Consider the following 26374-nt stretch of genomic DNA (forward strand, 5'->3'; position numbering starts at 1 on the left):
TGGAGTATCGAAAACAAATCAGGACGTCAACTGATCAAGAAATCTTAAACTGAACATTATGAATATGCATTAAGTAAGAATATTATAATATTAATCTAGTATTTAAATTTGTCTTTGACAGCAAGATTCCTCCTTGGTAGAGATGCACAGATGTTGGACACTCACACAATATTGCCTACCTTGCTCTTGACTAGGCCATGGTGAGCCCGCGTGAAGATCTGGTGAACACGAAAGGTCTTGGCAAACATGGCGCCGAATGCTAAGGAGAAGCCAGCGGCCAGAAGAAACACCCGGACCTGGCAATGAAGCAAGTGATTTCATTGATTATCTGGGTTGAGAGAACTAGGAAAAGATAATATTTTACAGTTAGAAGAAAGCTCAAAGCCGATTGCAAAAGGCTGAAAGAGCCATCAGTACTGCTGCAGAATGATAAACATTTCAGTCACTTGTCAAGTGGGACATCGCCAGGGTTAAAATTGTCAAATGTGTAGACAAGACACTTTGGCCTAAATATTCTTTGTCATCTGTCATGGACATATGTGGAGCAGCGATTTTGTCATCTTTCTTGAACTTCAGGGTTATTCAGACGAAGATGCATTTATCTCTGTGTAAATATAATAATAACTGGAAAGAAGAAAGAAAGAAGAAAAAAGAAAGACGAAGAACGAGAAGCTTTTCTTTTTATAGGAATGGAAAGAAAGAGTAGAAAGACAACAAGGCAGGAAGGGGAAAAAGAATACAAATGAAGAGAATAGGAATCAGAGACAAAAGGACTGATCAAAGATAGAGAGAGAGACAGGCACAAAGAGAGAAAGAGAATTGGAAACAAGGAAGACTGAAAGTTGTTATAAGAAACCACACAGGGTCAACTATAATAAACAAAACAAAACAAAAAATCCAGTAAATGAACACAATAAAACATCTTATTCTAATAAGAGTGAATTTGCATACGAACATAATATTATGGTTTTATAGTTTTGTATACTTACGCCTTGCAATCAGAGTATGATGAGAAAAAAAGATTGCCAGCGATTTCGTAACCTCAAAATTAATTTGTGTTTTGTAAAAGAAAGAGTAAAGATGATAGATATTTAGAAAGAGAGAGAAAGAGAGAAGAGGGGGAGAAAGAAGATTGAGAACACAATTCCCAGACTGCTGCCAAGGGGATTCAGGCGTGACATTCCTTTTTTTGGGTAGGGAGACTTGACTATTTCTGTGAGATGAACCTTATTCCCTAACACCACACACAGCACCCGAATAATACCAGCGAAGTCTCCAGAAACCCATACAACACACAAAACGTCTTTTTTTTGTAACAAAAACACTCCATGGAAGGAACAAGTAATCAAGCTGAACTCTCCCAAAGAGCCTAAAAAAAGGGAAACACAAGGCAGGCTTAAACCTTCGTTTCAGCGGTGTGAAAAATATCGTGTGATCCCCGAAGAGGCTTTGAATCTTTTAGTGGAAAATTCCCAGATTAGTGCTGTTTTCTTTTTTTTCAGTGTGGAAGACCAATAAAATAAATTTGGAGGACATGTTTGCAAGCTGTAAATGGTGTTTTTTTTTTGGCAGAGATCTTGAAAATCATCAAAGGACTGCCACAGACTAATTTTTGCTTTTGCTGTTACAGGTTTTTTGTGTTTGTTTGGGATTTTATACACTTGTTTTGGTGGGCTTATTTGCTTAATTTGTTAGAAGCTATAAATGTATTAGGAGCACAAAGTCTTTTCATAACAGTAATGAATTAAAAAAATACTTCTTTACAGTTCAGTTGAATTATATTTTTGGAAGACCACAGTTGCTTGGTGGAGGAAGGAATTCAATGCTTTAAAAAACTTAATCAGTTGTTTGAAGGGGAACATATATAGAACATATATAGATTGTCAACTAGTCCTTGTCCCATTATGTCACATACTTTCACAGAAAGAAGTCCACCTTCACCAACTAGTGAGAAGGCTTAATATAATTATATCCTGCCATGAGCTATCTTTGACTTAATGCTGATGGTGTTAATTATGATAAGGCGATGTGAACCTTATACAAAAACTTGTTATATTATATTAAAACCTCATAAACTTGTTATATTATCGTTAGAGGAAGACATGAGTCCTGCCTTCGGGCTTCTAAACTCAGTGGCACCCATCTTCCTCTCCACGTGAACCACAGCCAATGAATAGGCCTCATGGTGGACACGGGGGCACTAGGCCTTGGCTGGTTCTTTCATCGCTGATGAAACTACTGTCATGTTAATGCCATGAAGTTCTATAGGGGCTTGCTCCCTTAGTCTTTACCTATTTCTAAGATTGCAAACAGTGGAACCATTTCTCATTGGTTAGTCAACAGCTTGATCATTTGATAAACTGTAATCTAGACTATAATGCTCATATCTAAATCACAGTTCCACTCACAGAACTGATAAAATTAGGGACTTTTTAGCTGCTCACAGGGTAGGCTTCAGAAAGCTTCTTTGAGTAAACATTATGAGCTCACAAGCCTCCAAAAGCTTAAAAACATGTCTGCTCACATCAAGGACTACATATGATTTTTTTACTTGAAGTAAAAGCAAAGCTCATGTATATTCTGTATATTCAGCATACTTTGACGAGAGTTGCCCAGGTTAGGCTGACACAGAAGGATTTTCTGTTCATTTCTTAAAACCACGAGCTTTTTCCTGCAGGGATTTGATGATATACATTCTGCTTTGCTGACAGAGTTTTGTCCCGTAGAAAGGAAGATTTCTTCTGTAAATGAAGAAAATTTTGAGTTGTTGAGACTCACATCCCTTTGCTTGAAGGTAAAGGTGTCCACTCATACCGACAAACTGTTCACTAGCAGCACTGACATGTATTGAGCAACTCCACTGTCCAGTCCACTTCTTTACGGAAATTTTAAGCCAACAAATCACTATTTGGCTCTTTACACGTCTGTCAAGTAAATTCTTCTTTTCTTCGCAGAAATGTGTTCGGAAACATCAATGATGGCTGAAAGTAGCTTTGCCCATCCATGTTTGTGTTGCTGTTTCAAGGTCTGACATTACATGCATTTGTAACATTTGTAACAAACGGCTCTCGAGGGACGTCAAATGGGTGGCCCTGGAAACGTCAGCACCAGCGGTTTTGAAGAGATTCCGCCCGAGTGAATCAGGAAGGTGGCTCAGAATTTCTGCATTTGACGAGATTACAACATCTCGCCGTTCCGAAGCGCTGTCTCTTTCATTCCACAGAGAAGTAAAGCTCTCGCCCACATCCCAAGGGAATGGTCTGGAGGTCACAACTGATGCACATCACGACACCGAGAAAAAATGTACAATTCCTATCTCCCTTTGTAGACAGCTACGTTGACTTGGGCGTTTTCTTCATGGTGGCGACAGGATTTGAAAAGGTATCGGTTGATACAGATGAAGCAATGGTTGGTTCCAGCTTCAGCTTCGAGTTCTTTCGAAATTGTCTTCTGGAGGATTCCAAAATGACAAAATTTACACTGACACAGTAAGGGCTGAGGAAAGTAGTCAACTAAGAAGGACAGACAAAAACGATGACATTTTAACACGAGATTTAAGTACAGAGAAAAGTCTTACCGTGCAGACGACGCTAAAGACATCTGGTGGCATTATCCGGTCATCAAGGCCCATAAGTACAACTGTGGCGTAGACAAGGATGCAGCCGATGACCGCGACATTGTTGAGCGTGGGGCTCGATAGCTTTATGAATCTTTTATGAGCACACACACATACAAAATAAAAACAGACATGATTCAAATGTCTTTTGTAACCAATGACATTTTCTTTTGAAATTACATGCACGGCTATGATATTTATCTCCTAATATGACTTTTATTTTTTCTACCTTTCACTGTCACTCTCTATGTAACATGAGTATAAGTACTGCAGACACAGGGTATCGAGTCCAGATTACAACACATTACTGAGATTAGAGCTACTAGAGATAAAGATTGGATTGACACAGAACATTGTCAAAATCACAGAAAAAAAAAATTGATAGACAAACCGGCGTACTAACTTAAAGCAACAAGAACCACAGTAGTTTCAAAATTAGGCTTTGTCATCTAAAACAGTACAGACTCAAACTAATTAAAAATAAAAATCAGACAAATGAAGCATCCCCAAAGCAAAATAAAGCAATTTCTACTACAACTGACTTGAGTTTCCGGTGATACAGATTGTACTGGAGAAACACCAGGGCCAGGACGATGCCCGCACCACAGCAGGCGGCGCTGCTGTAGAAAATGGCGGACTCGATGGTTCTTTGCCTGGTCACTTCTGTCTTTCCGTCGCGGGGATTCTTCCTCCTGCAGAAACAAAACGGCAATAGAGGGACATACCATTACCCAGTACGGCAATCCAGGGAACACTGAATACAATAAAGGGTGAGCTGTTTGTCGTTAATCCGAAATCAAACAATGATCAATCACGTCTTGTTCAAACTTGTTTCATCATCACCTGATGATTTTCAGTACCAGATAGTTTTACTTGTAAGTGCGATTCTTAACACAGCTCGACACTTTCCTAGGGTAGGATGAAGGCATCTGCTAAATTGCTCGTACTCTGAGGTAAGGTGAGGACAGGTCTTACAGCTGGATGATTAACATGTAAGATAGGAACGTTTAAACTGACTGCTTGGCTTTAACCGTTTAGCTAGTGAATGTACACTTAGCACCTGGTCACCCATGAATTAAACAGTCCCAGATGTGTGTCCAAAATGCTATCAGTGTATGTAGCAGAATAAGTAGCCTAGTTTGCTGTTCTTTTTAGGTTGTTTTAGGTTGTGTCCAATTTCGGTTTTTACGCTCACACACAGAGACACCGAGAGACAAGCAGACAACATCCTCCATTTTTATTTACCTTGCCAAACAATTTGGTAGCATTCATCACAGCTGAAGTCTAGCTCAGTGCTTCCAGGATAGTGGATGGCCACACGGCTGGAGTTGCCATCTGAAACACAGTAGGCTAAAGTGGCCATCTTGGACATTGGGAACAATGGTCTTTAGAAGCAGGACTGTGGCAGTCTGATTTAAACACTGGCTGTGTATTGCAGGTAAGAAGAAGTAAACTGCGGAAACGCTTGTAAACTCACTATTTACCAACAACTCTAAAGATTCTATTTATTGCTATTTCAGTCCGTTTTTCATTCTCTTTCCTTTTATCGTCGTGTTTGCGGTTCTTTTAAACATCAGGCTTAGACCTGCAAGGGAACGTGTCAGGAACTAGCGTTTCAAAGCACCGTTCATAAAGAAAAAAGAGCTAAGAAGAGAATTCTTTGAGATACCTTGGAGAAATATACAAGTGAATATCAAAACAAACTGCGGGATATCCTATGCTAAAGGACATTCTTGACCGAACAAATATCTTCAAACATATCTTCTGTTTGGCGACTTTTTACATCAGGGTCATACCAAAAAGATATTGCCGAACATCTTTCACATTGTGTTTAGAAGTTCCTCAGTTGTTCCACTCACCTTGCAGCTGATAGATCACAGAAATTCCTTCCCGGTCAGACCCTTTGAATGAGACTGGTCCCTTAAAAAAAATTAATGAGATTATCACATTCTTTCTCTTATATAAATAAACACACACATACATATATATGTCACATTTCTGAAATGAGGATTGGAATTTATCACTTAGAGAAAAATAAATTTAAAAAAAACCCAACAAAACCTCTAAAAAGATATCTGTATCCATTTGAAGATCACCGAAAGAGGAAAGACAATTTATCAGCTGCCTGTAAACCCCTGTTTTCCAGAATTTTAATTCTCACGACATCCTAAAGAATATAGAGAAGTTTATAGAGAGATCATTTCAAATGCACAATATCAGAAATAGTGTCAAACAGTATTCTATGTCTTCGTGTGTACCATGACTTGGGAAAGGAAATATTTTTTTTCCGAACAACACTCTCCGATTTCTACCTTCTGTTTCTTATATATTAACAGGCTTTTTCTGAATCCATAAAAGTTTTTGTCTTCTGAGAATAATTTCCGTATCTCCTCATAACAGCCAGCAAGCACGAAGACCAGTCGCAGATCACTTTTATTATTCCCTCCGCTTTCAATACCGTCTTCAGAAGACTAGTAACGACATCATCAAGTTCTCACTATCGTCCATCACTGAAATTTAAATAAACAAATTCCAGTACCCACCGACACACCGAGAAAGTGCATGTTCTCGATGATGTTGAGATACATGTCGCGGATCTCCTCCAGATCGCTGTAGTTCATCTCATGCAGCGGGGTCAGCGGGGTCAGCGGCTGGCTGGACTGACGTCTCTGTGTGACGACGGCTCTGAGAGTCAGAGCAATGGTCCAGACGGTATCGTACGTCGTCGCCGCAAAGAAGCTCATGGGATTGCTACCGTTGTTGTCGATGTAAGCTTGCTTGAACTCCGCACTGGTCTACACAATGGAGATAACTCTAGTCAGGTTTATTTGACGCCAAGCTGCTGAATGGATGTTAGACTTTAAGATATGAGTTTCAGAGAGGGAGAGAGAGAGTTATACGAGAAAACAGGACTTAGACATTTATTTATTCAGGAGCCTGAGAAATCTTCTTTTAGTGTAAATTATGCAACAGACAAATGATAGACAATACACATCGCAAAGCATTTCACGGAATCTCGTGTTCGTCTTTTTGTGTTCAACATTTGTAAGTAGATGTAGGCTGCAAATGCTTGAAGGTCTTATTCTTTTTTGAAACGATTTTCTTTTTGCAAATATTTAACTGTTACAAAATATCAGTGTACACACATTCATAGAGTCTTTTGAAAACATTAATATTTTTTAACAGTTGCAAGTAACTGTAGCGTAAAACTTTTGTCTTCTAAACCAAACGTTATGGAAGGCTAATGTTCCTCCTTATTTCATGCAACCGTTAGGTAGTCCTAAAATATACCACCCGACAACAGCAAACTTATGTAAATAAATTACACATCTCATTTTTGTCCGAACAGCTGCTAAGTATACCTTAAAGGCTTACAAAGGTTTTTAATGTGTTTAAAATTCCTGGGTTGAAACATTACATTCCAAGCTTGGAGTGAATAACCCACCATCCCTTCCCTTCGTTCTCGAGATACAAACTAACACGCATTACCATCACAGAAAGAGATTAAACCAGTGACGCCACACGTTCAAGCTCTCTCAGTGACTCAAGTGTATGCATGTAGCATGGATGCGATCTCTTTCTGTGCATTGTGATGTTTCTACACTTGTATCTTGAAGACGGTTTGTAGGAAACACTACCGGGCTTTGAAAAAAAAAATTGCAGTCTTGCAGACCTTTAAGGTTCGCTACCGTGCATTAGCCAGCGGTGACGTGCTCGATAAGATCCACTATTTTACTCTCACGCGCATCGACTATCAATGACAAGGACACACGTGCGCCGTATGCATGAAGGCGTGCAGAAGAGAACACAGTTCAGCAAGAGAAATCGAACTCCTGCAGAGGTCTGTTGCCGTTCACAGCTGTACCTGTCAACTCTTCCAGGCCTTCTTGATACTCCTTCGAAGCAGTCCTCTGTTAATGGTCAAACCACACTTGTAAACATCCATCAAACATCATCATCGTTATCTGAACACAAAGACATTCAGATGGTCTTTTAAAGCTGCAGGGTTTTGATGGTCAAAACTGATAGAGAATCAGCCATTCTCGGAAGGTATGTTCGAGATATTGTGTTCAATGGGTTAGGCTAGCTGGAAGGGACTGCCTCATTCTCTCCTTCTATTGATTGTGCCAGTGTTCCAAGTCCCTCGATCGCCACTTCTCTTGATTCCCCTCTGACAAATGTGTTTTCACACGAAGGTCATATAGCAGTCTGGCTTCGTTATCAAAAGAATGCTTTGCGTTCTCGAAAGGCCAGTCTTTCAAGTCTTTCAACAAGTGTTAGGGGAATGCTAGAAAATTGGGGTGGGGTGGGGTAGAGAGAAAGAGAAAGAAAAAGAGAAAGAGAGAATGCACATGCGTGGGGCAGCTTGAATCATGGACAACACAGAGTTAAGATTGTCCTAGAAGCTCTTCACTCCTTTTGACAATAATCTGACGAGTCTTTAACTAAAAAAACTGCATGTTATCAAATAAACTTTGCAAAGCACTAGCAAGGGTATCCTGCGTTGTCTAGGTGATCCCTTTTCTGACAGGCTCAGTGCCCTTGCATACCAGATCAAAAGGCAACATTAAACACAGACGACAGTTCTAGTGAAAGATGGAGGAACGCTGAACTTCCGGTCGCCGCGCCTCTCTTTTTCTCTATGTCTCAAAGGAACGCTCTAAATTCTTAAAATAAATTGATTTCCGTCGAATTAATTTCTATTACATTACTAATAAAATAAGCCAGGATTTATATTTGCAATTTTTTAAAACCGGAAGACGTTCGATAACTGAGAATAAGTTCTGAATTATAAGCGTAAATTAAAAGACACAGGGTTCAGCGAAGTTGAGTGATGAGGGAAAGAAATGCGAAATGAAATAAGAAAAAAATCCCATGCTGTATCAGAAACAGTTTAGCTGTAATAAATGACTGATAAAATCCTAGTTAACCTCACGCAGAGTTGAGCAGGCGAGGGCTGGTGACTGCAATGTGCAGTTGAGTTAAGTCCCCTCCCTCACCTCTCAGAGAACTGTGAGACCTCGAGATCGATGTCGTCATGTCCGGTCCCAAGTGGCCTTCCTGAGAAAGTCAAGCGTCTGCCAATAGTTCTTTTTTCTGGAGAGCTCGCGGAAGGGAACTAACCAGTCACCAAGTTCGCTGTCTGACAGGCCGAGAAACGAACGGCGACTAATAGATGCACGTGACGTAACAACTCACACTGTGTGACTTTACAGAATGGTTGTAAGAGTTACGTTCGGCCAGTGAGCAGAGTACTGATGACAAGACAACTACTGATGATAAATGTTAAAGGTCTCATGGACTGAGTTTTTCTTTTTACAAGAATGTGGGTTGAAATCGGTACGAAATACCACTTCCTCAAACCTGAGTGAATGAAACCTGTCCGTACCTCCCGAGATACCTGCTAAGATCAATCACCATGCACAAAAAGTAAAAAATATAGGAATCAGAAATATATGGGTACGTTGTCAAGGGTACAGCTAATTGGAGCGGTGGCTGTAAATAATTAGGTCTATATGGATATTTGTGTGACGTGAAGTTCAGTTTCTGTAGTGACGTTTGTAGGCGTGTGTCTCTAGAACAGTGGCGTGTTCGTCACACAATACTAGACAATCATTTTAGGGGTCACCCATCATACTTATAACTCGCCAGACAAGATGTTATGTTCACTTTAGACATGATGACCTTTTTTTTGAACACCACGCCCAAGCTGTTATGAAAAACCCGACAAACAAAAAGCGTTATGATGACTTTTTATCTTGACACATTTTCGTTCGATCTTTACACTCTCCTGCATAATTCACTCCATGAATCGGCTTTTTGTAAGACTTTGTCCAACGAGTTTTCTAAATGTCTTGTCTAGTCCTTAACATGCCTAAAAATGGAAAATCCATCCCTTTCTGACCTTCTTCTCCAATTATTTTAGACACGAAAAAGCACTCAGCTAAAACCTTTATCCGTACACGTCTCACCCTACCGGACGGTGTTTTCTAGTCATTTCATTTTACTTGGTCCAGTTATTCAAACGAAACTACTCTCAAGCGATGGCAACGATCTCCTCTTAGCTGCCAACAATACCGCCAGCATATTCCTGCACTGCTTGACCCCACCTCCGGTTTCAAGCACCATTGATGAGGCTGGGTTTTTCTCCCCTCTCTCGCGAACTCGTCCATACTTTCGGACTCTCTCCTGGATTAAGTCCTGCATGGTGAACCAGCAGACTATAATGGTGTCAGACGCCAGCTTTCAGTCTGCCCAGCGTCGGTAATGTTGGAAGTCCCATGGGGTGGCGGGGCTCAAGCCACAGACCCGTGTTGTTGATAGGTATAATGAACCTCTTCATCTCCCTCAGACCTAATCACAACTGCATTCGCTAAAATAGTTCTCTAATAACATGAGAACTCTGAATGACTTGTGAAGATTTAGTTTGGTCATGCAGTTTTGTCTTCAGTAAATGTAAGTTAGCAATACTAAATTTAGAGAGTCCTTGTGATGTACATCGATGTGGTAGAAATCCTGGAGACTATTAAGATAAAGAGACGAGGACATGAAAAGCAATCCAGCTGGATGAGCGCATCTTACATTTATATGAGTCTGAGTGTCACAGACTCATCATTGATAGTCTCAGGCAGTCTCAGAATCAATTAGCGCGCACACGCACACACACACATGCATCCACACTCACGCAATCACACTCACACGCACGCTGGCGGGTGGTCAGTACTAGTGTAATATCGAAATTCTCAAGCACACACAAAGCGACCTACGAGATTGGCAACGGAGGTTTCTCCGCCCAGGAGAGTGTTGAGGGATCCGACAGCAAAGCAGCCATCGAGGGCCTTTGTCAGCTGCTCGGCCGTGCAGCGCGTGCCCTGGGCATCCAGCCACCAGGGGTAGCTGAAGCTTCCAACAAGGAGCCAGACGTAGCGAGGTCCGGTCAGCTTCTCATGGTAAGCCTGCCACAGCAACAGAAACACACACAGTCCAGAAGAAAAGGCTTTCTCTAAATCCGCATCCACACACTTCGAAATCAGCGCAGGTGGCAGACGGTAAACTTAAAATTACGAATGAATGGTGACAATATTACCAACTTTTTATGTAAAGAGTGACACAGACAAATAAACGACTGAATAAAGAAATACATATAAAAAACAATAAAATAAAATTTCGAAGCTAGAAATTAGAATATCTTGGGAGATACATTATAAGCGATAAAGTCGTTATAAACAAAACAAACCTCACAGAACACTTGCCTCGCTGTGGACTCTGCGAAAGCGGCGATGATGACTCTTAAGTCCATTTCCTGCAAAAGTATTGACTAGTTACAAACAACAAATTGAGACCATAGTGAAGGACTTAAGAATGAGGGAAGAAGAGAAAATGATACTTAACATGCAAACCATCTTTATCTGGATGTTTACATCTTTATCTAGAAAAACATTTTACCCTCGTTAAAATTTTTGAAGGATCAATGAAAGAGTCTGAATATGGGGATACTAATTAGACTACTCCTCTGTATGCATTTTTACGATTATAGTTTGTGTTAACGGAAAAAATTATAACAGCACTAAACATCGCAAAAAGTAATATTTAAATTATAGCAGAATATATGTTAGAAAAGAGGATATTTGACAAATGTGGGAGGGAAGTCGTAAAGAAACTAAATTTGAAAAAATAACGAGATCACGAGAAAAAGATTCAGCCTTGATATTCTGTGGATGGAAAAAAGATATTAATCACAAATACAGACCTTGATTTCCTGGAGTTTTTCCTTTATTTCTACGGTAGCGTCTTTGAAGGATAGAGAAGCTGCCACAGAAATGTTGTGAATGCCGAGATCTTCACCGATGTCATTCATAGCCTGTAGAATAAATGTCAGGATTGAATACACGGAGAACTCAACAAGTTTATATATATATTATATGTGCTGAAGTATGCTGGATTTTTGTCTGTCATCTATCTACTTCAAGTTCAGCTATATATATATGTATGGGATTGTGATCGGACATCAATAAGCTACTAATTATCATTAAAAAATAAAAACAAAGACAGACTGAAGTAGTAAGTAGCAGGATATTAAGACAGACGGAAACACCAATGGACGAATACTGCCTTATAGTCCTCCACCCATCCAAAACACACACACATTTCCAAAAACTGAGTAATGAAGTTATTATTGCGCCTAGAGGTGTGTTTATCTATATGTGTGTAGATGATGATGATGATGATGATAATCCATCCGGCCAATATCAACATCACATACTGGTGGTTAGATGCATGTCAGCAGTGGGAGGCTGTACAAGATCAACATTTCAGTTATGTTTGAGGTTTCAACTTTCAACAATATAGTTATTAAATATTGAGCGATATTTTGTGTGTGTGTGTGTGTGTGTGTGTGTGTGTGTGTGTGTGTGTGTGCGTGCGTGCGTGCGTGCGTGCGTGCGTGTGTGTGTGCATATGCGAGGATATTTTGGTGCAATTGTCGACCAAGACAAAGGCATGCAGGCAGACAAGCAGACACACACGTACCAGAGAAAACATCTCATTGTCTTCATACAGAACAGCAACCGTTTTCCATCCAAAGTTCCTGATGAACATCCTGCGGGCCGGCACCAGTGCCGAATCTGCCAGTGCCAGACGAAAGAAGGTCTTGTACTTCTCGCGGTCTCCCAACGCCGGCGACGTCTCGCCATACGAGATCTGCAACGACAACGAACACCATGGTGTGCAACAACTGTGGCAACAGCCCGCTGTCACGTACAACATCTGCTACAAAAGACCAGAATCGTGTATGAGATTATGAACAACAGACACTGGCTAACATCTCAAAGGGAATCTGAGAGCTAATATGGCGTCTGAGATCTTCTGCAACAGAGCAAAGATGGTGGCAACGGCGGATAAAGGACGGAAGTGCAGGGAGATAACTATGGTTACAAAAGAGGTTTTCTAGCTTTTGTTATCCTATGCGAGACTAGAGAAGTTATAAAACGGATGTTTACAAAAATTACAGTCATGAAAACATCAAGAAAACCAACTAATACTTGGATTTTACATTTCATCTCCTCTATAGGAGTAAATAAAGGTTATTGATTCAGTTTTAAATAGCGGCTTACTGAAGGATCCCAGCAGCGATTAATTAATAACCTTTAACAGGGGAGATTGTTGAGAATAAGAATGAAAGAAGAGCTAGAGACTGTAAAAGAGAAAGGGAAAAAAGATTTTCGTGGGTTGTCCTGTGTCAAGAGTAGATCACTGAACTTTGATATATTTTTCAGTTACGACACTGTTGATAGGTTCAGGCCTATGGTCTAATCGAGCTAACTAGAATACTAAACGATAATTTATGAAGAATACTATTCACCAGGTTTACTCATTATTCTCGGTAAATTCTGCTTTGTTTGAGAAAACGGTACTTTACATGTTACACCGACTTCTCCATCGCCGAGTAAAAGACGGTACACATCTGTATGACAACCGGTACTTTATATGTTTACTGGTACATGCTTATTACATAGTTAAAGGAAAATCTCGAAATTTGTTTATAGACACAATTGGAAAATAACTTCATTGTTTGCCTTGTCTTTTGTTTTTGCTTGGAGAAAACAGAGCTTAGAATAAAACAGACTGTGAGAGCTAAGGGAAGAGTGAAGGAATAACAAGAGTGGGGTGGGAGAGAAGAACAGGAATACATTTTTTTCATTTATGACGCATTCATCAAAGTTTGTTCAGAGGAAGGGAACTTCAAAAGAAATCGGTTGCTAACCAGCGGTCCGGCGAGGGTTTTGTGAAATATGGATTATAATGGTTCAGGACAGGAAATGTGCAGTGGATGGAAACTCCATGTTTTATCACCCCACGACAAGCACCCAGTTCTTGAATCTGCTTTCTTCCATCTTGTCAGAAACTTCTTCTCCAGGACGAAATGCTAGCTGTGTCTGACCCCACGAAACTGCGGCAGGGAATCTCGAGTTACATCACGTTCCACGTGACACCAGCGCACGTCCTCTGGATGGCAACTGCGGTAAAGGGAAAATAATGAGTCGTCTGGGAACGATTACTGACTCGAAAGGAGAACGCAACGGAAGTTCAGGACTGTTATCGGGAGGAAGGACTTAATGACGACATGTACATAGGGAAAGCTCTTACTTCCCATGAGACAGAAACATAATGGATGCTTTTGTGTGGCAGACCAAACCCCTAAACCATCAACAGTTGGAAATATTTTCATTATTGACAGCAGGTTTGACTGACTACCAAATTAAAACGAGTTCTTAGAATTTGAAGAAAGGAGTGGAGGAAACGTTCAGCAGACCTACAAGTAGATAGTACTTATACCCATGCGCTAGTCTCTCTACCACCAGCACCACCCACATGCACATCCTCATCTGTGGATGCCGAGGTTTTTCTTCCACGCCCCTATGTTTAAGTTGACCCTGACAGCAAGCCCTCTGTTAGTTCCTCATCGACTGGCGAGGGAGAAGGTATATTCACCGGGGTCCCTCCCAACGACCCCCGCGCCCCAATCTCTCTTTATTTCTCATTTTCATCCCGCGTCCTGTCGATGGAAGCACGGAGCACAGCCCCAAAGCCTTGGGGCGCAGGGAGAGGGGAATGCTTGCTTTGCAAATAATGATTCGGAGTTCTGGCTTGTCAAAGCCGTATGTCCTTCTCGATCTCCATGGTTATACTTACTGGTCTGCTCACACAACGGTTTCGTGGACACTGGACCTCTTGTCTGCTTGATTAGAAAAAAACACACCACGTCTGTCATGGAGAAAGAAAGAAAAAGGAGCAATCCTTTGAATGTTGGCACCACTGGTTAAATGGCTAGAGCAGCTCGGTCGGAGTGCTTGAGAGCATATGTACATGAGGTGGGAGGGACTAGACAATCAGAAGTGGGCGTCTATCGTACCAATAATCTTTCTTGATGGTCGAGTGCTGACTGACTTTTCTGTCCTCAGATTTCCTCCTAGATCCCCCCGTACCTTCCCTTTGCAAGTCCGTGGTACAAGGGTTCTGTTCAGAACACGCAAGCGTTTCACGGCGCGTGCGACGTCTTGCACGTGCTGGGCAAATGCATGCGAACACGACCACGCGCTTCCCATCTCTGGCGGGTTGCATGGCTAACACTTATTTTCTCAACCCTAGATATTAAAAAAATGCTTTTTGAAACAGTGTGAGCTGCGTCACATCTTCTCTTTAACACGACCCAGAGTGAGGGCGAGAAAGCGGGAGACCATTGTAGATGCCTACGGCGTAATGGGTGGATGGGCGAAGGGATGTGCTGCAAGTGAGGGCGGGTAGAGGTAAAGGATGTGCGAAGGATGTCAAGTAGAACTCATGAACCACGTTCTGAATTTTTCATGTTTGAAGTCATTTTATTTTTATAAGGTCTTTTTCTGGAAAACATCATCGACTCAGTCACATTATCGCGTGTTATGGTCATTGTTGTCGTAGTTCTTGTAGCTGTTGTTGGTGCTTCTGGAAGCGCTGAACTGTCCATGTCTCGGTATGTGCTTCTGATGTTAAACATCTCCTTGACAGACAAACCCACGCCAGTACAAAAAACAAAAACAAAACAAAACAAAAACAAAAACAAAAGCCCTCCCAAAGCCCCCAAACAACAACAAAGACTTTTTATCAAACATTTTATCATTAACTGAAATTCCTTTCTTCCTTTCCATAGTATCACAGAATGCCAAAATACGTAAGTCTTCTGGAGAAAGATACAGGTCTATTAAATAGTATATACCAGACATGTTTTGATTCATTGCTGCCATGGTTAGGGGCTTTGCATGAGACAGAATAGAGTTCATGTTTTTCTACTTCGTCGCTCGTCGCCTGCTCCATTTCTAGCAGGAAATTTCCTGTCAGTTCGTCTGGCCTGCTCTCGGTCTGTTTGTTTCGCCTGATGTGTTGTTCTGTCACTGGATTTCGTTTTGATGTGTTTCGGGTCGAGCCTGCCGCTGGGCGTCTGGATGTGATGCTCCCTTCCATCTTGCTGCCTTCAGCTTCTTTGAACCGGAAAACATCGCTGTCGACGGGAATCTGTAGGCTTCATTTTAACCTTCGTTGATCTGTGAATGTGTGTGTGAGAGAGAGAGAGAGAAAGAGAGTGAGAGAAAGAGAGAGTCTTCGTTCTACAGCATATTATACATCCTAGTGAATATTAGTATGTACTCTTTCCACGTGCATGAGGTCTACCTGTCTGGTTTAGGTACAGTGCGTAAGTATATTTTATATGTAAGCCACTTCTTTCGTCTTGGAGTAACCAATACGTTGAATATATACGTAAATATGTAATGTCGACACTTGATCTCACGTGACAACTATGGAAAAGCAATGCTAATCCCTGAGCATCTGTTGTCCATTCCCTCCAGACGATTATCCTATCTTAATTCTCCATTAAATGTCTTTTGCGCCGTTATCTTTTGAAAAGCGCATTAAGCTCGCTATTCTGTGAGAGAATACGCAATATAAGAGATAATGATGATAATAATTATTATTATTAAACAGAAAGTAAAGTATTGTTGCTCTACGTTTATAATACACTCCGTGCGTCACTCAAACACGAAGTAATGCGGCGTTCATAATCCATTAGGAGATCAATAGAAGACGAGGACACAAAATAATACATCTTAAGTATCGGTGGGACTCAATAAGAAAATGTCTCTGTCACTCAGAAAATAAAATAACATTATGTTTCACTGATAAAACATAAAAAGACTGAAGCAGCTTGGACTGAGTCAGGTAATAACCGTTAAATTGTTTGCATACTGTGCAACGGGATTTTTTTTTTTGTTTTATTCATTAAGGGAAAGAAACAACAAACAGATTTTCAAAAGACATAATAAGACAATGTATTATTGCTCAAAGTAAAAATCCATAGGGTAAAACTAGCTCCTGTTTTAAACCGGCATTTGAATAACCTCGGGTTTGTTTGTACTAATACTAATGCTTGCTAAGACCTTAAGTTTTTTTCTTTCAACCGTATTTGCTTATTAGTTTGGAGAAAGCATAAAGACCGAGGTGTAGTACAAGACCCAGAAGGAATCAGTATTGTCCATATTGCCAATGCATATTACTTAGCTAAAAGCACGAAGAAATCGATGTTTCCCTGTGCGCCGTTCTAGAACTTTCCAAAGAAGCTTCCAAGTTTCTTGTTGTCACTAGGAACACAAAGGATCTTTGCAGGCTTCCCAACTCGCGAAAACCTTTGGACCTTAGTTCTTCCATCCCAGGATGAAATCTGTGAAAAATCTCGTTCAACTCCAATTAACTATAGATTCCACAAAGAGAAGAAAAGGAAGTCTTTCGGCAAGCACCGAGACATTTTGTCGCTTCCTTCAGCTCAGAATTCCCTTCTCCTCCTTCACATCAAGTCGGCTAATTGTTTCCTTCAAGAAATGTTTGACTCATTTCTCTTGACATCTTAAGAAAACTTCCATTGAAACGCTGTGAAGACGTGTGGGGACGAAGTTTGGAAGCGAGAAGTGCAAAAGAGCAGTAGTCTGTCCTCTTTAACGACGACAACAAACAAGTTTCTAACTCCGGTGGGGACAGTCTCATATAAATCAGTAAAGAAACAGCTTATTAAAAAGCTTGCAGGCCGAAATAGTTATAGTGTACTATGATAGTTTGCACCGGTTGTTCGCAAAAGAGCAGGTTATTTGAAAAAAGGAATAATCTAAAACGTCTATCAAAAGTTTCAGTTATTAGCATTCTTTCGTTTGGACATCTCTTCCCGCTGATCTTTGACGACGGGGCACCTTTTCAGTTGTATTTTCAGTTTGAAAAAGGCTGAGACTAGATTAGTTAGTTGGAGTTTACCGGCATTGCCGAGGCTAAGAAACTTTAAGTTGTTAGACAAGTCCTGTGATGTCCTCAGGCGGCACTAGCTTTGCTTCCCTTCATTCTGATGGGGAGGGAGGGAAAATCAGAAAAGTGGAGACTGATACAGGACTGCAGAACATGCAAACAAGAGAGAGAGAGAGAAAGAAAGAAAGAGAGAGAGAAAGGTGGAAAAAAGAAAATAAACACTAAAGGGAAAGAGAGAGCGAGGATAAACGAAACACTACATTGTGTTACCGATGTTTCTGGTGTCCAGAGAGAGGGACAATGACTTTAATCTTGACAACTCCTTGGACAGGAGAAGATGAAAACAAGAAGAAGAAAGTTGTGGTGGTGGGAGGGGAAAGGAAGAGCGGACGAAAAATGTCATCACAACAGAAACAGAAGCTCTATTGTCGTTTCTATTTCGAAGCTTCATGTTTGGTGGTTTCTGTCATCCTTTTTCAAACGTCTTCAACTCTTTCTTTACTCTGCCGCTGCCACTGTCATGATGACACAATTCTATACAGAGACGATCTACTACATCACTTCTTTCCTCTGCCATTGACATCTATCCTCTGTAATATATCTGTACAATAACGTAACTGCCTTGCCTTATGGCAGCAAAAAGAAATTATTAATATGAACTATTAGAAAAAGAATGAACAAAAGCTTCAACAAAAAGAAAGAAGTTGCTACGTCAGGGGCGAATGGTCATTGTGACTCAAAGGCTCTGAACTGGATATACGGGTGACGGGTACATACCAGAACGAGGTTCCAGTAAGGTGCTATTTCCGCCAGCGTCTTGGACACCTCCGTGCACGAGCTGCCCATCACCATGGTGATGCGACGTCCTGGCGGCATGCGGTAGATCATGTCGTAGAACACGTCCGTGCCCACCCCTGCATCACACTGACAAAGCAAACAAGTAAAAATAAACATGATTGAAGGGGATCTGTATTTTTTAAATGCGTCTCACCACAATGGAATAATATATTTGTCTCGTCGCTTTCGCTGAGAATAGAGTCATATAGAATGATGCAAAAGAACAGTTTGTGTGTTTGTTGTGTGTGTGTGTGTGAGAGAGAGAGCCTGCTGAATGAAAATGGTTTTAGCCTAACGAGACTCAAGATACATCGAAAGATATTTCTGGGTAGTCCGTTTTGCTGATGAATCAAGCTCTAAGAAGCATAGGATAGGTCTTTGCCTTTTTCTCTCTCTCACACCCACACACCCAATCACACCCACACGCACCCACATGTTTGACGTAAGGAGTGCAAGTAGAAGGAACGAACGGGAAAAAGATTGAGAGAGAGAGAGAATTTAAAACAAACTCGAGAATTATCATGCGTCAAGAAAGGGCAACACCAATCGAGTTTTTCCGAAGCCTTCTTCCCGTACAAGTTCATTAAAACAAATCCGTGTCCTGCACCCACTCTTCTCACGGGGTCCCAAGAGCTGTTAAAGGACTAGTGGTGTGCAGATGTTTGTCTCAGACCTGGAAAAAAACCCTCAGTCTAATAAATTGTTTCCCGACACTGAATAACTATACCCAAATCTCAATACAGACCATGAATACGAAGAGGTCAAGTTCTAACTTGCAACGCCATGTTTGTACACATATACTCAGTTATTCATATTTTCGTCCCAGCTCTACGATTGGTTGTAACATTGACGACGTAAACATGTCCTTGTCCAATCCTGATAGGCGTGCATGGCGGTGTTTGTAGTGGTGGTATTGGTGTTTTACTCCGTGCCAGCAACTATGGCTATATCACGGCAAGGCAGTCAGCCCTGTAAACAGATGCCACGTGCAGAGAAAGAACAGCGTGCCCGAGACGAGAGTCGAAGGCAGGACAACCAACCTTGCGGTGTTTGTACGCGTGTTATCTCAAGAGAGAGGATTATTCATACAGATTATGAGAACATATATCTTTCAATGAACTCGACTCTGTCGTTAAATAAAATATTCCACACCACTCCACCTTTAAAGGCAAGGCAGGGGGCAAACAGTAAGGTCAACCCTCTCAGCGTCGTGTGCAACGGCACGCGCGGGATTCTTGCAGCCTGCGATTGAAGACATCAAAAGACAGCCACAGGGAGAGGAGGACGCGCCTTTCTGCACGTGCACGCCTGTTTGCATGATGCAGCGAGCTCACCGTGATTCGGGACTGGAAGCTGCGGTGGGTGGGTGGGTTGGCGGTGGTGGGAGGGGTGTGTGACGTAAGTGGCTGGGAGGTGGAAGTTGTGACGAAAACAGTGACGTGCGTGGAGATCGACGGGAAAGGTCAAACCGACGCCATCATCGACCCACCCAGCTCTATCTGCACGACCAGCGCGGGTAGCAGCGATGGCGAGTGAGCAAAATGCACGTGAAAAACCTGAGGGTTTAAACAATCCAAGATTTGTCTGGTCATCTGAAATTATGGATTATGTTTATACAGGAGAATGTTTAGGAAAACCTGCCTTTTATAAATGTCTGTCATCTACGCCTGCCTCGTCAAGTATATACGTATATATATCTGTGAATGAAAGAAAGTAAGAGGAAGATGCAGCAGGTGGAGGCAAAGATATAGAGAAGAGAAAGTACATTTTTGCTTCGCTTTGTTTCCTCTAAGACAGAAATATATTGAGCTGAGATGCATTCTGGGTATTGACCGTTAGCAATGTCTGCGGTCAGATGGTGGAACACAGATCTGTACTCAAACTGACTTTGAATTGCAGTCGAGTTGATTGCTAACTTCTTGAAAAAACTCTCATTTATTCCATCGACGTTTTTGATGGGCCATCGCATTTATGTTTGACATGCGCATTGAAAAAAATTGCTGATTTCACAGACATCCTGGTTAAACATGAACTAATCTTCTGCACGCACAAGGGGGTCTCGTGCATCTTGGGGGACACACTGACAAAGGGAGAGAAAACAGTCATCATCCGAGATTAAAGGTGCCGAAGGGTGATTTTGTTTCATCGAGCGCAGGATTGAGGAGGGGGAGAGGATTTCATCTAGACACTTAGACACGCGTGTGAAGTCAGCGTCTCAGACATTCAGATAGAATGAGAAAAGTTACGTCTCTTAACGGAAGCAACTGGCGGCACGCGCGTAAAGGTAATAACAAAATGCGCAAGAATGTGACCCCACTACCCCTACCACCAGTCAAATCCTGTTTGTGTTGAAAATACATAATAAAGTTGATGAGAGGTTCACTTTTGTACATTTGTATTATGATTTGCAGAGGTTATAATAAAAAATAAAACGTAGGTTTGTTGTTGTTTTTTGTTTTTTTTACTTTGGGCGAAATGTACCGATATCAGTCTAAAAGTTATAGAAAAGTTATGGTACACCTAATCTGTCTCTTTAAGTAATCATTCCTTTCTCTGCCGTAAAAATATACATAACCCACACAAACGCGTGATCTGTCTGTTGATAGCAGCATTAGCAATCATTAAAAAAAAAAAAAAAAAAAAAGACAATGAAGTTTGGACGAAAGACTTTGTACAAAATGTGATCGCCACACCCGTATGATTCCAGAAACCAGAAACAACAACTTGTAACAGTCAAGCGGCCATGTGACGCTGCACAACCTCCATCAAGGTACCTTGCAAAGTGGTCGACGTTGTGGTGACCAGAAAAAGAACTGGATGATGAACGTGAAGGAATGAACCGGTCATCCTATGCAGGAATTGCTCACCACCACCCAAATATTTTTTTAAGGGCTTGTCGTCTTTCGAACACTATAACCATCGCCACTTAGTCTCTTTGTTCTTAGATTGTTTGACACGGCGATGATCTGTCCAACATCTTCACAAATCTCCAGATCCATTCGTGAGCATGTTTAAACTTTTCCCAATTCATTTCAAAAGAACTCGTCTTCAAAACCTTCTGCTTTCGATTCCATAATGGCTACTTACTAATAGCCATATCAACATGATGACATTTCTGGAATTCTCACAAGGATTTGTAAGGACTCTTTTCCTTCAAGGCAAGTGGTCCATGTGCGTCATGAAGTCGCAGGCCATACGGCGGCAAGCCCACTGAACACTGCTCTCCTCAGACCCGTCATCTTTGAAGTGACTAGGGAAAGGAAGTTCTTGTTGGCGAGCGCCAGTGGTATCTCTGTTTATGAAGCAGCTCTTTCAGAGATGTGTCGGGGACATAACCTCATCCACGTTTGATGGCCGGCCATTTTACGTCAGTTATCGCGGCATTTGTACATGACCAGACAGCTAAAGGGCAAAGGAAACAAGACTCATCATTGCTGTTTCTGGACAAGGGCCCATTGCCGTGTGCCACTGTTGTTGATGTTACAAAGGGCACGTCTCTCTGACGTCACGTACGTGCCTTACAGACAGCAAAGGGCAATCCATTTCAACCCATACCCTCACTCCCATCCCACCCCTACTTACTAAATGAAGTCGAAACACTTTCTGGAACAGGGAAGACAGTGTTTATCGGTCATTACATTCATACATGTGTGTGTGTGTGCTTGCTTGCGTGTGTGCATGCATGTAAATAAATGTACACCTTCCTATACATGTCATGCCAAGAGATGTGCTAACGTGCTTTTTTTGCCTATCTTTTGCCACGTAGTCAACCTTCCTTTCTTCCTCCTCTTCGTATCTCATCCGACAACCTCCCCCTTCCTCATCCCCCGCGAACTTGGAAACCCCGTTCGTATTCGCATTCCGGGTGACCCCGGAAGTCAAGAGAAAGCGGGGACGTGTAACCCCCGAGTCAAAGTAAACCGACAGGAGAACAAGCGGGAATGAAGCATTGATCCAACTGCTCCTTAATGCGCGATCTTTGCATCCATTTCACTGTGTTTTAATCAACATCCCCAATGTTAATAGACACGCAAACGTCATTGGCTAAAATATCGTCACGTGACGAATGGGGTAGCGAAAACTTGAAGCCCCAGTTTCATCCTCAGAGAGAGAGAGAGGCCCGGGGAAGACGATAGAAAAAAAGATTAATTCTGGAAGTAAAGTGTGATGGGTGTGAGGTTGCGAATTGGAGAATTATATGAAATAAAATTCAAAGCAGAAAGAATATTCAATTATTTTTGTTACTACTGTCTTTACCTCGAAATACTCGTTTGTCAGGCCTTTTACTCTACTTTAATACAGCCCCTGGTCATTTTTGTAGTATCTCGAATAGAAAAAAACAATTGAATGTCGAAACAAATCTTTTCACAAATGCCATGTACTGGACTGCCGTTTATTATCTTGAAGTACTTGAGAAAGTTGTTTTGAGAAAAATTAGAAATTTGATGAGGTCTCCACGCAGTTCCAGAGCTCAGTGGTGGCATGAGCAGTGAATAGCTTTGTCTAGGCCCTCCTTCAGCTGCAACCCTAACCCTTGCCCTTCTATAATAAATCAGATACCCATTTTGTGCCGGGTGCATAGAAGGAGTTTCCTAGTGACTGCCCGGAGCATGCCGCCTATCTCAAAGTTTTTTTTCTCTCAGAGGTAGAACATCAGTCACAAGTTTACCAAGTCATTCATGACAGTATGGAGAAGAACTTTAGCAGCAGTCTGACATCTCTTTATTCTACTACCCCCCAAATACCCCCCTTCTCACTGGGATTCGCTTTGTTCACCACACTTACCCATTTCTGAGAGGGGGAACAGTCCCTGAGACTCGAGAGACGCAAGACCAGAAAGGCTGCGGTCCTTTTTTGGGGTTTGAAGCGTTCGTGTATAGCTAGCACCTGTTCATCCCTGTTCTCGGGCCTGCATAGGTCAAAGATAGTGCTCGGGAACCAGGATGAACTGACGCTAGCTACACCAGATCCAGCGAGCCCAACACACCTCGAAAGATGCCGTAGAGAAGACACGCTGACATTCAGTACCTGTCTCCTCTTAACACGCACATGGAAGACAAGAAAATAAAATCCCGACAATGTCATGGCGCTTTCATGGATTCACAGACATAACTGAATTGAAGAAATATGAAGTAAAAAAATACAAATTAAAATTGTAGTAAATACGCAAACCTCTCTTTCTATCTGTCTCGTTCTCCCTCTCTCACACACAAGAAAGAAATAGATGAGGTATATCAGGGAAAGCTCTGTACTCCGCCATCAAATAGTCCGCTGCTAAATATAAACCAGAAACATAACAAATGACTTTATTAATTGAATCAGTTGCCGGGTTGAAAGTAAAAAGCTCACATCAATTATAGGATTCGCGAAAACTGTAATGAATGATCAGCAAACAAACCAAACCTCAATAGTACTGCTACCTAAAAAATTCAGAATGAAAGAATGAACAGACTACTACACCCGTCCCCTCGAGTCTAAGGTCCTTCTGGAAGGTGAAGTATGCAAATGCTGTTTGTGTTCTTGCCTGATAATTTGAAGTCAGGAATAATAATGTTTGTATGTCTGTTCTGCTTGAATAACGGAACTATACATATACAGGTAATGTAGATCCTTGGCTTGAAAGTTTATTATTCATCTTAAGTCTGACCTGCTCCATCGGTCATCGTTGTCATTATTGAGGCAATCAAGGATTTTAGTAATAATAGGGACGTGTCTGACGTTAAAGGAAACTTTCTTAACCCTTTCTGTGCCAATGCTGGTTGAGATTGCAGATTGATGGACACGACTTCTCGTTTCCTGCAGCATCGATGGCTACGTTGGGGGTTACTATGCACGAACTATGCAGACACATCAAACAATTACTGTCATTCATGTCGTTAATATAAAATAATGGGAATGGCAGTTGACAATCTCCCCTGATGTCCAGTACTTCCCAGCGTACCCTAGCTGACAGGCCTGATCGGTGACTCCAGGGAAACCTGCCTGCTTCCCAGAGGAGGAATCACGAGCTAGCATTGGTAAAAGCATCGAGTAGAATATTCATGAACTCCTCTGATCTAATATATTCATTAATTCTTCTCGTTATGATCTCGTCCTCTTGACTGCAGTGGTCAATAGTGACTTGCCATGCCAGACTTGGCCAATGAATGCGGCGTTAAGAAGTTCCGCAATAAAGGACGCTTCCCTTGAAGGTGTCTGAGCCGTTGGATACACTCACGTGACTGGTTCGCGTGGTTAAAAGAAGCGCCTAGCCTCCATGGTGATGGACGAGCCTGCTCCGGCCGTTGTGATTTTCTCGCAGACTCGGCACGTTCTTGTTAAAGCAATCAGCGGTCCACCGCGAGACGACAATAAAAAAAGAAGTAGGAGGCAGATTGGCTTTGTTAATTATAGGCTTACTAGGAGACTGCTGTGATTCACTTTAGCTTTCTCTCTCTCTCTCGTGCGCTCTCTCTCTCTCCACCTGGGTGGGTGCGTGTACGGATTAGTATCATGTATTCATCTATATATTTTGCCACATTGTCACTATTTGTGTCGAACATATGAGATTGTTATTGTGTGATTGCTACTATGTGATATTGGGGTTAAAATACCTCCTTGGGGTTATTGCCAATAAATAAATGAAATGAAATTACTTGTTCTTATCTCATTCCAATGAGATTTTAAAAAAATGTCCTACATGGTAATAAAGAAACATCAGATGGTCTCCAGATATGACTATAGGGGAAGATACTTTACGGCTCAGTGGTACGAGCCGATTACTCATCTTTTCTTCCATTTTCACCAAAATCTTATATCGAGTTCCCTTTTTCTTCCCCATTCTGGAAACTCTCCGGTACCGGACGAATAGAAAATGGCGTCGCTACTAATTCTCCATTGAAGAAAAATCATTATACCCTCGCGCATGAATCAAACTGGATCACATTTTCCTAATATTTGTGTGATTCTAATAAAACCCTCTTCAGCTGTTCTTCTGGGAAATAGAATCGGTGGTAAAACTGTGACATCAGTATTAACCAGTAACTTGTGTTTCTATTGGACAGCTGACTCCGATCACGTGTTATAGAAAGTCCCAGCGTTGGCGCATGAGAAGAGACCAAGTCCGCCTTCGTTCGTGCATGGGCTGATTTGTGTTATGAATTCTAAGATGCACACAATTTTTTTCAGCTGAAGTCGTTTTCAGAATAAATTTGTGTTCGAACTTGCGGATTCATGGACATGCCTGGGGTCACGCACTACTGACCTTCTTGTCATTATGGACAAATGCATGAATTTTAACTGCTCAGTTACGGTCAGTGATTAGCTATCGAGCGCCACCTGGCAATCGACGGGGCCCCTACCCACCCTTACCCCCTAAAAAAAGGAGGTAATCGTGTGGTGAGTGCTTTCATTTAGGGTCGTGGGGAAGAGGTTCAAGAAGACCAGGGCTGTGTTGTGTGGCGGTGGTGGTGGTAAGTAGGGGAAGGCCAGAGGTGGTCGTGCAGAATTGATGACGGTAAGCACGTAGTAATTAACTGTGTCAGAGGTGAGAGTTTCATTGACAGATCGACAAGCGACGATCCAAGCTTTCGATTTCTTTAAGATCGCTTGGTGCGAACGACTGAAAGCTTCAGACTTCTGTGGTGCTTGACTGGAAAGAAGGTTGGTGGGGTGTGGGTTCAGAGGAGACGGCAGGGGTTTAGCGAGAGAGAGAGAAGAATCCACTGAGGTACCGTTACGCTAATCAAATGCTGCTGTCGATGAGGCATCAGGGTTGGTGGAGGAAAGGAAAGGAACCGATCGAGAGCTCACGTGTCTTGCGCAACTCGGTGCATTTTCTTCAGGAAACAAGGACACACGCAGTTACACATACCACGCATGCGTGCAAGCACCGCCTCTTCCTCAGCTCTTCTAACAAAGATCTTTAAAATGAACTTAATGGTCACAGTTCCCTACTTCTAAGGATATAAACGAAGGTCCTCGACAACTAGACCACTTTCAAGGGCTAACTCGACCACCCATGCTGGGAGAGAACTCGCAGTGGTCGAGCGGAGCTTTAGAGCCGTTGAGTTGTCTCTAAGAAGCGGTCGAGTCGTTTCTTGCAGTTGTCTAGTTGGTTTTGGC

At 41.9% G+C, this 26374-nt stretch overlaps 1 protein-coding gene across 1 annotated transcript in view; it reads right to left on the reverse strand.

Annotated features, from left to right (window-relative positions):
- Nucleotides 1–218: 218 nt before the first annotated feature.
- LOC112560531 (gamma-aminobutyric acid type B receptor subunit 1-like) overlaps nucleotides 219–26374 on the reverse strand; it is a 70434-nt gene continuing 44278 nt past the window's right edge. Inside the window, exons 3-13 of the mRNA XM_025232451.1 lie at nucleotides 18212–18358; nucleotides 12146–12316; nucleotides 11367–11477; nucleotides 10854–10919; nucleotides 10384–10572; nucleotides 6160–6411; nucleotides 5476–5536; nucleotides 4862–4951; nucleotides 4159–4308; nucleotides 3578–3710; nucleotides 219–296 (exon numbers count right to left, since the gene is read on the reverse strand). Coding sequence (XP_025088236.1) covers nucleotides 4274–4308; nucleotides 4862–4951; nucleotides 5476–5536; nucleotides 6160–6411; nucleotides 10384–10572; nucleotides 10854–10919; nucleotides 11367–11477; nucleotides 12146–12316; nucleotides 18212–18358 — 1122 coding nt within the window. The 3' untranslated portion in view covers nucleotides 219–296; nucleotides 3578–3710; nucleotides 4159–4273. The remainder of the gene's footprint in view (nucleotides 297–3577; nucleotides 3711–4158; nucleotides 4309–4861; nucleotides 4952–5475; nucleotides 5537–6159; nucleotides 6412–10383; nucleotides 10573–10853; nucleotides 10920–11366; nucleotides 11478–12145; nucleotides 12317–18211; nucleotides 18359–26374) is intronic.

This window comes from Pomacea canaliculata, linkage group LG3 (assembly GCF_003073045.1).
Source record: "Pomacea canaliculata isolate SZHN2017 linkage group LG3, ASM307304v1, whole genome shotgun sequence".
Lineage (NCBI taxonomy): Eukaryota > Metazoa > Mollusca > Gastropoda > Architaenioglossa > Ampullariidae > Pomacea > Pomacea canaliculata.